This window comes from Peromyscus californicus, unplaced genomic scaffold, assembly GCF_007827085.1.
Source record: "Peromyscus californicus insignis strain IS unplaced genomic scaffold, ASM782708v3 Scaffold_10__1_contigs__length_136768540, whole genome shotgun sequence".
In the NCBI taxonomy this organism is placed as follows: Eukaryota; Metazoa; Chordata; class Mammalia; order Rodentia; family Cricetidae; genus Peromyscus; species Peromyscus californicus.
In genome coordinates this window covers 26134569-26147518 of record NW_026294391.1, presented here as the reverse complement: position 1 = coordinate 26147518, position 12950 = coordinate 26134569, and the positions used below count along the sequence as shown (strand labels likewise).

General features: G+C 42.4%; 1 protein-coding gene across 2 annotated transcripts in view; it reads right to left on the bottom strand.

Moving 5' to 3' along the window:
- Positions 1–12950, bottom strand: part of Ca5b (carbonic anhydrase 5B) — a 123677-nt gene that overhangs the window by 20795 nt on the left and 89932 nt on the right. For both annotated transcript variants that reach the window (XM_052718177.1, XM_052718250.1), the window contains one exon: positions 8776–8973. In XM_052718177.1, the coding sequence (XP_052574137.1) occupies positions 8776–8973 (198 nt within the window). The remainder of the gene's footprint in view (positions 1–8775; positions 8974–12950) is intronic.

Sequence of the window (12950 nt, the reverse complement as noted above, 5' to 3'; positions counted from 1 at the left end):
ATGAGGAAATTAGTCAAACTGTAACTGTACACCGGGAGCTTGGCCTCCTGTGGTTCTCAATGCCCCATTGTAGTTAAACACCCTTGAAGCTGCAGTTACATTTGTCCCCGTGTATCAGAAACCCAGGCCACAGGAAACAAAGGGACCAGCTTCCACCCTGCCTGCTTGCTTGCAAAGCCTGAAGAACTTCCTTAATCACCAAACATGCTCACTAGCAAAGAGTCTGCTTCCTCACTAGCTCCAGGCTTCGTATAGTATTCCCTGCATTGGGAGTTTTTAGAAAAAAATTTATATGTACGAGTGTTTTGCCCGCATGTGTGTATGTGTACCACATGTGTGCCTGGTACCCAGGGAGGTCAGAAGAGGGTGTCAGCTCCCCTATAAATGGAGTTATGGGTAGTTGAGAGTTACCACGTAGGTGCTGGAAACTACCTAGGTACTTTAGAAGAGCAGTAAGTGCTCTTAATCACTGAGCTGTTGCTCCAGCCCTACATTGTGGTTTTGACACACTCCTTTAAGAGGCTTTTAAGAGGATCACAGGAAGAAATGCCCTAAAAGGGAGATCTGGTCCACCATGATCTGAGAGGGTACTAAGGGTCACCTTACTTCTATGAATATGCTACCACCTCGTAAATATTGATTAAAACGTCTTTAAAACTCAATGCAATAGTGGTTCCTGACCTTTGGTCCACCTTGGCTTGGTCCATTCTCTTCTGAGTGCATGGTTTGCTTTACTCTGCTTAAATAAGCTTCTGCTTAAACTGTCTGCATCTCACCTGATTTTTTCCCTTTGCAAAGACAAGAATCGAGGAGAAGCTTTACCCGGTAACATCACTTGCCAAATGTGCTGGCAATTTCTAACCTTATGCCCAGTCATCCCCATCCCTGGGTATTCATAGTGTTGTATGATCCTGTCCCCCGGGTGTGAGTTGGGCCTCAAGACCTATTTCTAAGGGAGGAAGTGACAGAATGTCTCTCTGGGAATTAAATTACAAAAAGGTTGTCCTGACATTCCTCCTCACATGCTTGTTTGAAAGGCTTGATGAAGCCTGCTGTTACATGATAAGTGGTCCTTGATAAGAAAAAAAAAAAATCCCTCGTTAGTGAGTAACTCCGCCAAAGTAATAAATCAGATCAGAACAAATTAATAAATCCAGGTTTAATCCGAGCAAAGCATTCCTGGATGGCCCCAGGGGAAGAGGAGAAACCACAAGGGAAAAGCAGGAGGGGAAGCCCATGGGCCAGACCTTAAATACCCTCTGGAGTGGAGCGACTGCTTGGCAGACTTTCTCAGGGGCGGGGTCTGGAGAGAGCAGCTGAGGGCAGGGTCTGGAGAGGGCAGCTGAGGGCAGGGTCTGGAGAGGGATCTCCAGGGGAGATCCCCACAGTCCTATGATGAAGTCTTCAGGACAAGAAAGTGAGGTGGCCTCTAGCTATTGTCACTTGAGTGAGTTTGCAAAATCCTTTGCCTAGGGAAGGAACCTTGGGATGAAAGCCCAAACATGACTAATACTTGCTCACAGCCCTGTGAGAAACTCGGGCGCAAAGCACTCAGCTAAGCTGTGTCCAGATTTTCCGTCCATGTGCATGGTCTATATATACTGCTTTCCAAGAACCAGCTCCTGCTACCCCTCTGAGCTTGCTCTGCTGCCTCCTCCTTCTTACAGTTGACACACAGTGCAAACATCACACAACTTCACACCTCTGTGAACATGCAGACTCCCTATGTGTCACCTCTTCCAGGAAGCCTTTCCCTCTGCCCCATCACATACCACTGTCACAGCTCTTACCACTCTACAGCAGCAGCATCTCTTCTAAGGTCTGTCTCTCCCCCATACTATCAACTCCTTAAAGGCGGGGACCACATCTTTCTTTCTTTCTTCCTTCCTTTCTTCCTTTGTTTGTTTGTTTCTTTCTCCCTTTGTTTGTTTCTTTCTCTTTCTCCCTGTCTCTCTCTCTCTCTCTCTCTCTCTCTCTCTCTCTCTCTCTCTCTCTCTCTCTCTCTCTCCCCCTTTCTTTCTTTTTTTCTTTCTTTCCTTCCTCCTTTCTGTTTTTTGTTTGTTTGTTTGTTGAGACAGGGTTTCTCTGTGTAACAGTCCTGGCTGTCCTGGAACTAGCTCTGTAAACCAGGCCTGCCTCTGCCTCCCGAGTGCTGGAATTAAAGGCATGCACCACCATCACCTGGCTTCTTCCTGTTTCTTTTCTGAGTACCTGGCATAAACTTGAGCCTACGCTGATGCCCTGGTAAGAGAGGAGATATTCTCAAGAGAGATACTTGTGCGCCTCCCTTCATCAATTAGAGAAAAAAAAAGAACCTCTGGTAGGTCTGGGATGGGATCTTATAACCCCTCCCCCACCACCATACACATACATACTTTTGGCCTGGATATAAATAAAAACTGTGTCTGTAGCTTCTTCAAAAGATGGGGCTGGGAAAATATCCACATGTAGAAGATTGAAAATAGACCTCCTTCGCCCTGAATAAACATCAACACCACAGCAGGCATGGTGGTGTATGCCTGTAATCCTAGCACTCAAGAGGTGGAAGCAGAAGAGTCAGGAATGCAAGGCTATAGGAGATCCTGCCTCAAACAAATAAGCACTCTTGGCCCCAAGTCAACTCCAAAGGGACCAAAGATAGTAATAGAAGACCTCAAGGGGCTGGAGAGATGGCTCAGTAGTTAAGAGCACTGATTGCTCTTCCAGAGGACCAAGGTTTGATTCCCAGCACCCACGTGGTGGCTCACAACCATCTGCAACTCCACTTCCAGGAGATCTGACGCCCTCTTATGGCCTATGCAGGCATTGAGTGCACATAGTGCAGAGACATACATGTAGTCAGAACACCCACACACATAAAATAACAATTTTTAAATGAAAAGATCCCTTGAACTGAAACTGTTAGAGAAGAAAACATAGAGAAAGCAATTCAAGATATAAGCATAGGCAAGGTCTTTCCAAGTAGGACTTTTATAGTTTAGGAAATAATAGCAAGAACAGACGCATGGGGTTGCATGGAATTTAAAAGCTTCTGGACAGCAAAGGGAACAATCAGTAAAGAGATATCTTGCAGAAAGGGGGAAAAGATCTTAGCTAACTATACATATGACAGAGGATCAGAGGATGTGTGGGTGTGTGTGGGGCCTGTATTTCCTCTGACCTCCACACATTCACTTGCCAAACAGAATCCCTACATATTAAGGAGGAAGTGGGCATAGGGATTCCTGGAAATGATGGGAATATTCTAAAATCAGACTGTACTGATGGTGACACCACTCTGTAAGCTTACTAAAAATAATTCATTTTTTTTTTAAATGTAGAACCAAACTAGGGAAGGAGAACTGAAAAGGTTTTGGAAAGCATTCTTACTGGATTCACCACCTGCTGGTGCCCATAAAAGTATCAAGAGATACACGATTGGATGATGGATAGGCAGCACCCTTAGGAGAACAATGGGACTCTCCCCTCCTCCTCCTGAGTGCCAGTAAGAATTTCAAGGAAGCTGATTAAGTTGATGCCAGGGATCATTCATGTCTGCCCAGGAATAATATAGTGCCCTCCCCTGTTGTGGAATATTACTTTAACTATGTAAAGGTGTGTTACATTTGTTTATGCTGCATTTGTTTAACTATGTAAAGATACCTTGCATTTGTTTTTCCTTGCCTGTCTAAGGCACCTGATTGGTCTAATAAAAAGCTGAATGGCCAATAGCTAGGCAGTAGAGGGATAGGCGGGGCTGGTGGGTGGAGAGAATAAGTAGGAGGAAGAATCTAGGCTGGGGGAGAAGAGAGAATGAGGGAGAAAGAGAGGAAGATGCCCAGGGCCAGCCAGCCAGGCAGCCACCAGACAGACAGACATGGAAGAAGCAGGAAAAGTTGGACATATAGAATGAAAGATAAAAAGCCCTGAGGCAAAACATAGATGAAGAGAAACAGGTTAAATTAAGCTATATGAGCTAGTGGGACAAGCATACGATAAGGTTGAGCATTCATAACTAATAATTAGTCTCTGTGTCATGATTTGGGGGGACGGCAATCTGAGAAAGACTGTTAAACTCCCTGACACTTGGGCAGATTCACCACATGTACTCATTAAGATCAGTAACTGTGTGTATCCTTTTCAGGGGGTATGATGGTTGGATTTTTGTTTTGTTTTGTTTTTTGATTTTGAGACAGGATTTCTCTGTGTAGTCCTGGCTGCCCTAGAACTTGCTCTATAGACCAGGCTGACCTTGAACTTACAGAGATCCACCTGCCTTTACCTCCCAAGTGCTGGTATTAATCACTTGAAAACAGAGTCTGAGTTGGAGACTCTCTAGGTCAGGTTGGCCTGTGGGAATGTCTTTGGGAGATTATGTTGACTGTTAATTGAGGTAGGAAGACCCACCCTGAATACAAGTGCCACCATGGCTTGGCATCATAGCTTGGCTCTGGATGGTGTAAGAGTAGAAAAAAAGCTAGCTAGGCAGAACGAGCAAGCAAAGACTTAAGATATTTAAGATTAAGCATTTCTCTCTCTGATTTTTTCCCCCGGAGCTGAGGATCGAACCTAGGGCCTTGCACTTGCTAGGCAAGCGCTCTACCACTGAGCTAAATCCCCAACCCCTCTCTCTCTCATCTTGACCATGGATGTGAAGCTTTTAATTTCTGCCTTGACTTCCCTGCAGTGATGGACTGTAACCTGGAACTGGAGTCAAATAATCCTTTTCTTCCCTGTGTTGCTTTTTGCCAGGTATTCTAGCACAGCAACAGACTTAAAACTAGAACAGGGGAACCAGATAACAAAGCCATACTCCAAAGAGGACCGTGGTGTGGCATGCTCACATGCCTTCTATTCAGAAGGTGTATGTTTCTGTAAGGTAAGTTGTGTTGCCTCCTCAGTCATCGCAGTTATCCAGCGTCTTCTTTCATGGTTTTCTTGGCCCATCTAATTGACCCTTTGTCGACTGTGTTGCTCCTTCTGAAGAACCACTGTTTCATTCCATTGATTTCTGCTCAGCTTATTATCATGTCCTTCTTTCTTGCTTTGGGTTGAGTTTCTTCTTCTGGTGCAGTTTCTTAGGGTGGGAAGCTAAGTTTAGCGAAGGGACAGCGCTCTTCTCTGTTATGGGCCTTTTCGTCTGTGCACTTCCCTCCAAATACTCCTTTAGGTCTGGCAGGATGCTTTCTGTCACATAACTTCCCTGGCTCCTTCTCCTTCACTTTATTCCAGATCATACAAATTATACTCTGCAGCAGCATTTCTTAGGGCATTTTCATTTTGGATTGTATTTTGAAACTCATAGATTAGATTTTTCTCCCTAGAACTGGTCCTTGCTTTTCTTCATTTCCAGCCTGTCTTTGCTTTCTTTTATTATTTCTTTACTTTTGATGTTCCCATGCTCTATTTTTGCCCCTGTTGGAGTAATATGAATTTTTTTGAGACAGGATGAAGAAATAACAATGAAGAATAAGCAGGAATTAAGAGGCAGTCAGTCACTGAAAGGAAAAATGAGAAAGAGAGAAAGTTAGGGACTTATTAGAGATTGACAGTATTCTATAGGAAATAATAATCAAGCACTATAAAGTAGCTGTCATTTTTAGTCCTTTCTGAGAAAATAAAGAATAAGCAACTTCTCTAGAATTTTTCTTGCATGTTCATAAAAACAAATCATGACAAAACAGTCTGACTGACTCCTAGAGACTGACTCACTCAGGGAAACAGGATCAGAGGGATTTTAGTCAGGTGGGTCTGTAGTACCAGAATCTATTGTGGTGAAAACAGGAGTTATTTGTTTCTCATCTGAGATTACCCATGCAAATGAATAGAATAGGACTTCTTAAATGTACAGTTCAAAAGAAAAAGAGAGGGGGTTGGGGGTTTAGCTCAGTGGTAGAGTGCTTGCCTAGCAAGCACAAGGCCCTCGGTTTGGTCCTCAGCTCTGGAAAAAAAAAAGAAAAAAGAAAAAGAAAGAAAGAAAGAAAGAAAGAAAGAAAGAAAGAAAGAAAGAAAGAAAGAAAGAAAAAGAGAGACTAAAAACTTTTACATTTTAAATTGTAGAACAGCTATTGAAGCCAGGTTGTGGCACACATGCAAAACCAGCACTTGAGAGGCAGAGGCTGGAAGATCAGGAGTTCAAGGTATCCTTGGCTATACAGAGCATTAGAGACTAGCCTTGGCTACATGAGATCCAGTCTCAAACAAAACTCTGAACACTCTTGGGCTCATTTGGCTAAGAGAAGCCATTGAACAGCTTCCTAAGATTCCCAGCTCAACACAGTGATGATAAATTGTCAACCTGCTAAGTCTACCAAGGGCTTTCAAAGCTGACTAACACCCTAGGATCTGCAGAAAAAAAGAAAGATTACCGGCGACTGGGCTATAACTGAGCTCAAAAGGGACACTGAAGTCTATCCAGAGTGAATGTGTGCAGGTAGGCACCCACAGCTAGACAGAGTGAAATGTGTGCAGGTAGGCACCCACAGCTAGGTCTGCCCATTAGGCCAACATGGAAAACAGTAGTGCTGCAGCACAGTCACAGGGATTTAGTTTGCTGTTTTGAAATTTCCTGGAATTCTTACACATGGGGTAATATGAGCTTCCAGTTGAAATGGGAACAGACTCTATAGTTTTGGGGAAAGTATGAGAAAAATGTTCATGAATCAGTAAGGAAAAGGAGCAAATTCCTTCTTAGTTTTAGGCATATTAAGTAACACATTCAGAGCAGGGTGAAAAGATGGCTCAGTGGGTAAAAGGATTTGCTGTGCAAGCATTAGGACCTGGGTGTTAATCCCCAGCACTCATGCAAAAAACGGGCATGGCCACACATGCTTGTAACTCCAGCATTGGAAGAGAGAAAGAGCATCCCAACATTTTAATGGCTGGCCAGCCTGGCTGAAATGAAAGCTCTAGGTTCTGTGACCCTGTCTGAAGGGAATAAGGTGGCTAGTAATAGAGTAAGACACCTGACATCCTTTTGTGGCCTCTGTATGCAAGTGCACGGGTACACATATCTGCATGTACTACACACATCGGCATATACTACACACACACATGCACCCGCACAGGACAAAGCAGAGAATGGGGGATGTGGAAACATTTTAATGCTGTGGGGTAATGCTTTTGTACATTGGTTTAATAAAATGCTGATTGGTCAGTAGCCAGGCAGGAAGTATAGGCAGGATAAGCAGACAAGGAGAATTCTGGGAAGAGGAAGGCTGAGTGAAGAGACACCAGCCCACCGTCCAGGGAGCACCATGTAATAGCACACAGGTAAAGACACGGAACATGTGGAGACATATAGATTAACAGAAATGGACTGAGTTTAAGTGTAAGAGCTAGTCAGTAGAAAGCCTGAGCTAATGGCCGAGGAGTTTTAATTAATATAAGCCTCTGTGTGTTTACTTGGGTCTGAGCAGCTGTGGACTGGGCAGGACACAGGAAAACTTCAGCTACATTTTACTACAAAAGGACAGGTTTGAATACTGGATCATAGCAGAGAAGAATGCTAGAAGGAAGATAACGAGAGAGAGAGAGAGAGAGACAGAGACAGAGAGACAGAGACAGAGAGAGAGAGAGAGAGAGAGAGAGAGAGAGAGAGAGGACTGGAAGAGTGGTCTGTTTGTAGTCCAAGGAACCAAAAAAGCCAGAGCACCATATCTAAGCACCAAAGTATTACAGTAAAATGCAAATAAAACAAAGAAACAACTGAGATTTCCAGACCAGTTAAATATGCCAATGATTTTAAATTACATGGTTTTTACCTTATCCAGCATCACTGTCACTGATTCATCTTCTCATATTCCTGAGAGAAAGCCATTTTCTTTGAGCTCAGGAACTGTCAAAGTCAGTTCTAATGGTATCCAAGGTCTGATAATCTTCATGAATGCTGTTCTGTGCACTGCAAGACCCTTAGCACCATCCCTGATCCTGAATCACTAAATGTTACTTATGTTCTCCTTCCCTAATAGTTGAAATACCCAAAAATGTCTACAGAGTTTCCTGAAAATCCCCAGTCCAGGTACCAGGAGAAGAAATGGAGCGATGGGAAGAAGGTGTCAAAACTGTTCCTAATTGAGAACCACTACATTAGCTATACTATTTTTGAATAGTAATTGTTTCAAAGTAATAATTACTGGACATCATTAAATTCACAGTGTTTTGTTTGAGATGGGATCTCTCTCTGCAGCCTTGGCTGTCCTGGACCTCGCTCTGTCGCTCTGTAGACCAGACTGGCCTTGAACTCACAGAGATCCACCAGCCTCTGCCTCCAGAATGTTGGGATTAAAGGTATATGTCACCACACCCTGCAAAACTAAGTAATACTATTTAATAAAACTACTATAATGTAAGTTTCTTATTTCTCTAATATGTGACTCATCTTAACTAGTTAAGACTATAACATAACACACACATAAATATTATTTTTGCCCCAATTCAGGTATATTGCAATCTGATAAGTTAAATGTGATTTAATAATAATAAAATAATATTTCTGTTTAATATTATAACTCATGTAAAGTCATCAAACAGAGGAAAATTTGTACATATTGAATATATACATACAAAATAATTTCTAGCTAAGATAAATTTCACTGGTTATAGAATTTATATGTAAGTAATAAAATATCACTAATATTGGATGGAAGAAATGATCATAAAAACATTTTTACATATATTCAAAAAGTAAAAGCAGCGAGTTTCACATCACTGTACCATGGAGACTGCCTGATGTGTCCTATTTGGTATAACATAGTTCCTTTTGCTATACAAATGACTACCAGATCTTTCTTTTACCTGATTTATCTGTAGAATCTTCAAATTCCACGAGGAAAGAGTACCCATTATTCCAGATGTGGAGGCAGGTGGCCGGGTCGTAAGAGAGAGTGAGTGGTTTTAAGCCAGGGTCATAAACACTGTCCCTCCATCGGATGTTGATGGGTGACTGCCGATCACCCGCAGGAACAAGGTCCAAGTTCTCCCAGAGTGGAGGTACTAGGAGAGAGCAAGTCCAGGCAGTTAGCAAAAACAACCACTATATAGCACCACATGCAAGACCATCCCATTTGGGAAGAAGCCAAAGAAGCAAAGGCAGCTCACAGTCTCAGAAATTAGCTATCTGGGGCCTTAATCAACTATGTAAAGCAGATCAGGGCAGGCCAGAGAGCACCTTGCAGGGGAGTCTTCATCTGTCATCTCATAAAACCAACCCATCTCAGCCTGCCTGCTAATGTGCCCTGAAGTCAGTGCCATCAGTTCTGTGGAATCAGCAAAATAAATGGGGATTAGAGTGTGGAACCAGTTTTCACAAACGCCGCTCTTGGTTTCGTTGCGATTTCTTGAACTCTGACCACCTCAACTGGTTTCAAACACAAAGTCAAGTGAACTTTCAATAACAGACTTTATCTCAACAAGGGAAATAGGGTTGGGACTGTTGGAAAAGAAACTTGAATTCAATATTGTCAGTTTTCAGTTGGTTGGCCAGTATAGCCTGCCTCCTAGAAAATTATTGTGCCACACAAGTGTGCATGCCAGGTTCACCTCTACAAACAACTGTGAGGACTAGGCAGCCACCTACCCTATAAGGCCTGGATAGACACCAGCATTGCTGAGATCCTTCAAGTCCACAGTTTGTCAAAAGAATGTGGACACAATCTCTTAAGGCATACCATACAGTTTGTCCAAAACAGGCACTCACTATATGGCTTGTGCTGCTCCTTCCTTCATAGAGGCAAGCCCAGGTCTTTGCCGCAATAACTATCAGCAGACTTTCTGATGGTAACACAGACAGAACTGTTAAGCCACCCAGAAATGATGAACAGAACCCACACCTATCAATTTTGGGTGGTCTGCCTTGTCAAACTGGACAGCTGCATGTAAAAGAATCCAAACTGATACAAATTTATCACTCTGCACAAAATTCAACTCCAAATGTATCAAAGACCTCAGCATAAAACCAGATATAGTGAACTGGATAGAATAGAAAGTGGGGAATGGCCTTGAATGCATAGGCACAGGAGAAAACTTTCTGAACAAAACACCATTAGCACATGCACTAAGATCAACAATTAATAAATGGGACCTCATGAAACTGAAAAGCTTCCGCACAACAAAGGACACCATCATTCAGACAAAGCAACAGCCTACAGAGTGGAAGAAGATTTTTTTTACCAACTATACATCTGATAGAGGACTAATATTCAAAATATATAAAGAATTCAAGAAACTAGACATCAAGAAAACAAATAATCTAATTAAAAATGGGGTACAGATCTAAACAGAGAATTCTCGATGGCAGAAACTCAAATGGTTGAGAAACACTTAATGTTCAACATCCTTAGCCATCAGGGAAATGCAAATCAAAAGGATTTTCATCTAACACCCATCACAATGGCTAAGATTAATAACACAAGTAACAGCTCATGCTGTCCAGGATATGAAGTAAGGGGAACACTCCTCCATTGCTGGTGGGAGTACAAACTTGTACAGCCACTATGGAAATCAGCGTGGTGGTTCCTCAGGAAGATGGGAATTGATCTACCTCAAGACCCAGCTGTACCCAAAGATGCTTCATCCTACCCCAGAAACACTTGCTGCTCTATTCATAATATCCAGACACTGGAAACAATCTAGATGACCCTAAACAGAAGAATGGATAAAGAAAATGTGGCACATTTACACAATGGAGTGTTATTCAACTGTTACGAAAAGAAATCATGAAATTTGCAGATAAATGGATGGAACTAGAAAAAAATTATCTGAGTGAAGTAATCCAGACTCAGAAAGACAAAAAATGGTATGTATTTGCTTATATGTGGATATTAGCTATTAAGTCAATGATAACCAGCTGGGTGGTGGCGCACGCCTTTAATCCCAGCACTGGGAGGCAGAGGAAGGCGGATCTCTGTGAGTTCGAGGCCAGCCTGGGCTACCAAGTGAGTTCCAGGAAAGGCACAAAGCTACACAGGGAAACCTTGTCTCGAAAAACCAAAAAAAAAAAAAAAAAAGTCAATGATAACCAAGCTACAATCCATGGAATCACAGAATAACAGACTGGGAGGGGGCAGATCTCCCTAGGAAAGGGAAACAGTATAGATAGTTGTGGATGAATGGGGGTGACTGGAACAGGAGGATCAAGTGGGGAGGAGAAGGGAAAAAAGAGATGGGGGAATATGGGGAGAAATAGATAAAATTAAGGACCATCTGAAGGATAGTATGGAAACTGAATACAGTAGACGCTTCCTAAAATATATATACATATGATGGTGATCTAAATGAAATTATCATAAATCGGGGAGGGGGGGGACAGAGCCCCAACTGAACATCTCCTGTTACCAAATGAAGTTTCCAGTACTGGGAATGGGTTACACCTAATTGAGTTGTTGGTTAAGGGGTCTCATGGGAGCCCCCAAACAACCAAGGCTGTTGCTGAGACTATTAGTTTATGCTCTCCACAAACTGATGGTAAGGCCCTATTTCTGAAGACAATACCTACACAACTCATTGAACATAGAGAAACTGAGCTGGTGTCTAGAATCTTCACCCCTATGTTCTAGCATCTTTGCTACTCTACATGTTACCAAAAGAGAGACCTAAACACCAGCCCAGCCACGAAACCTTTGATCTACAATGGTGGCCTGCCTGCAAGATATGCTGGTGCAATGGTGGCATAAAGCTTGTGGGAATAACCAAGCAATATCTGACTTGAGTTAAGGCGCACTCCACGAGATGAAATTCATACCTGATGATCCTTGGGTGAACAAGAACCCAAGAATAGACAGCCCAGGGACCTAGCCTAAAACCAAATACTACTGTTCTACTGAAAGAACAAAGCAATAAAATGACTTCTAATGACATTCCGCTCTACTCATAGATCATTGCCTTGCTCAGCCATCATCAGAGAAGCTTCCTCCTGCAGCAGATGAGAACAAATACAGAGACCAACAGTCAGACAACATGCAGAGTGAGAGACCTTGGAACATTCATCCTGAAATGGGATGTGTTCATCAAATCCCTCCCCTCAGTGCTCAAGGAACCCTGTGGAAAAGGAGGTGGAAAGAACCAGAGAGGATAGAGGACACCAAGGAAACAAGGCCTGATGAATCAACATGATCAAAGCTCATTATGAACTCAGAGACTGAAGCAGATGCTCAGGGCCTGCACAGGTCTGCACCAGATGGGGTCGGTCCTAGAGCTGAAAGGAAAAGTGGACACATGCCCCTATCCCTAACGCAGCAGTATCTCCAATTAATAACCACTTGCAAATGAAAATTTAGTTTTCTCCAAGGGAAACAAACTATTCTTAAGGGTAGACTGCATGCCCAATAGTACACGGCCAACAGAAAACAAACAGCATCTTTGAAGGTTCTATGTCTCATAATGCTGTGACAGGGCTTTTTTTGTTTGGTTGGTTGGTTTGGTTTGGTTTGGTTTGGTTTGGTTTTTGTTTTTCAAGATAGGGTTTCTCTGTGTAGCCTTGGCTGTCCTGGAACTCGATCTGTAGACCAGGCTGGCTTGGAACACCTGCCTCTACCTCTCGAGTGCTGAGGTTAAAGGCATGTGCCACTACTGCTGGCCTTAATTTTTATGATATAAATTTTTTAATTTTTTCTCCCTTTTTACCCTATAGGTCTTTTGTCTATATATCATGGCTTACAGTTTAGTGTTTTTATGGGATTCCTGGGTGTGTGAACAAGTGGAGCTCTGCATCTCTATCTGTTTCTTGTGCCTTTTCTTGGGCTCTTTCCCTTCTGTTTGTTTGTTTTGTCCTAATCCAACATGTTGGTGTTTCTTTTATCTATATATTATATTATATTATATTATATTATATTATATTATATTATATTATATTATATATATTATATTATATTATATGTTATTCCTTAGAAGCCTATTTGTTTTCTAGCCTACATAGGTCTACGTAGTGAGTTCCAGGACAGACAGTGATATATAGGGAGACCCTCAAAAATAAT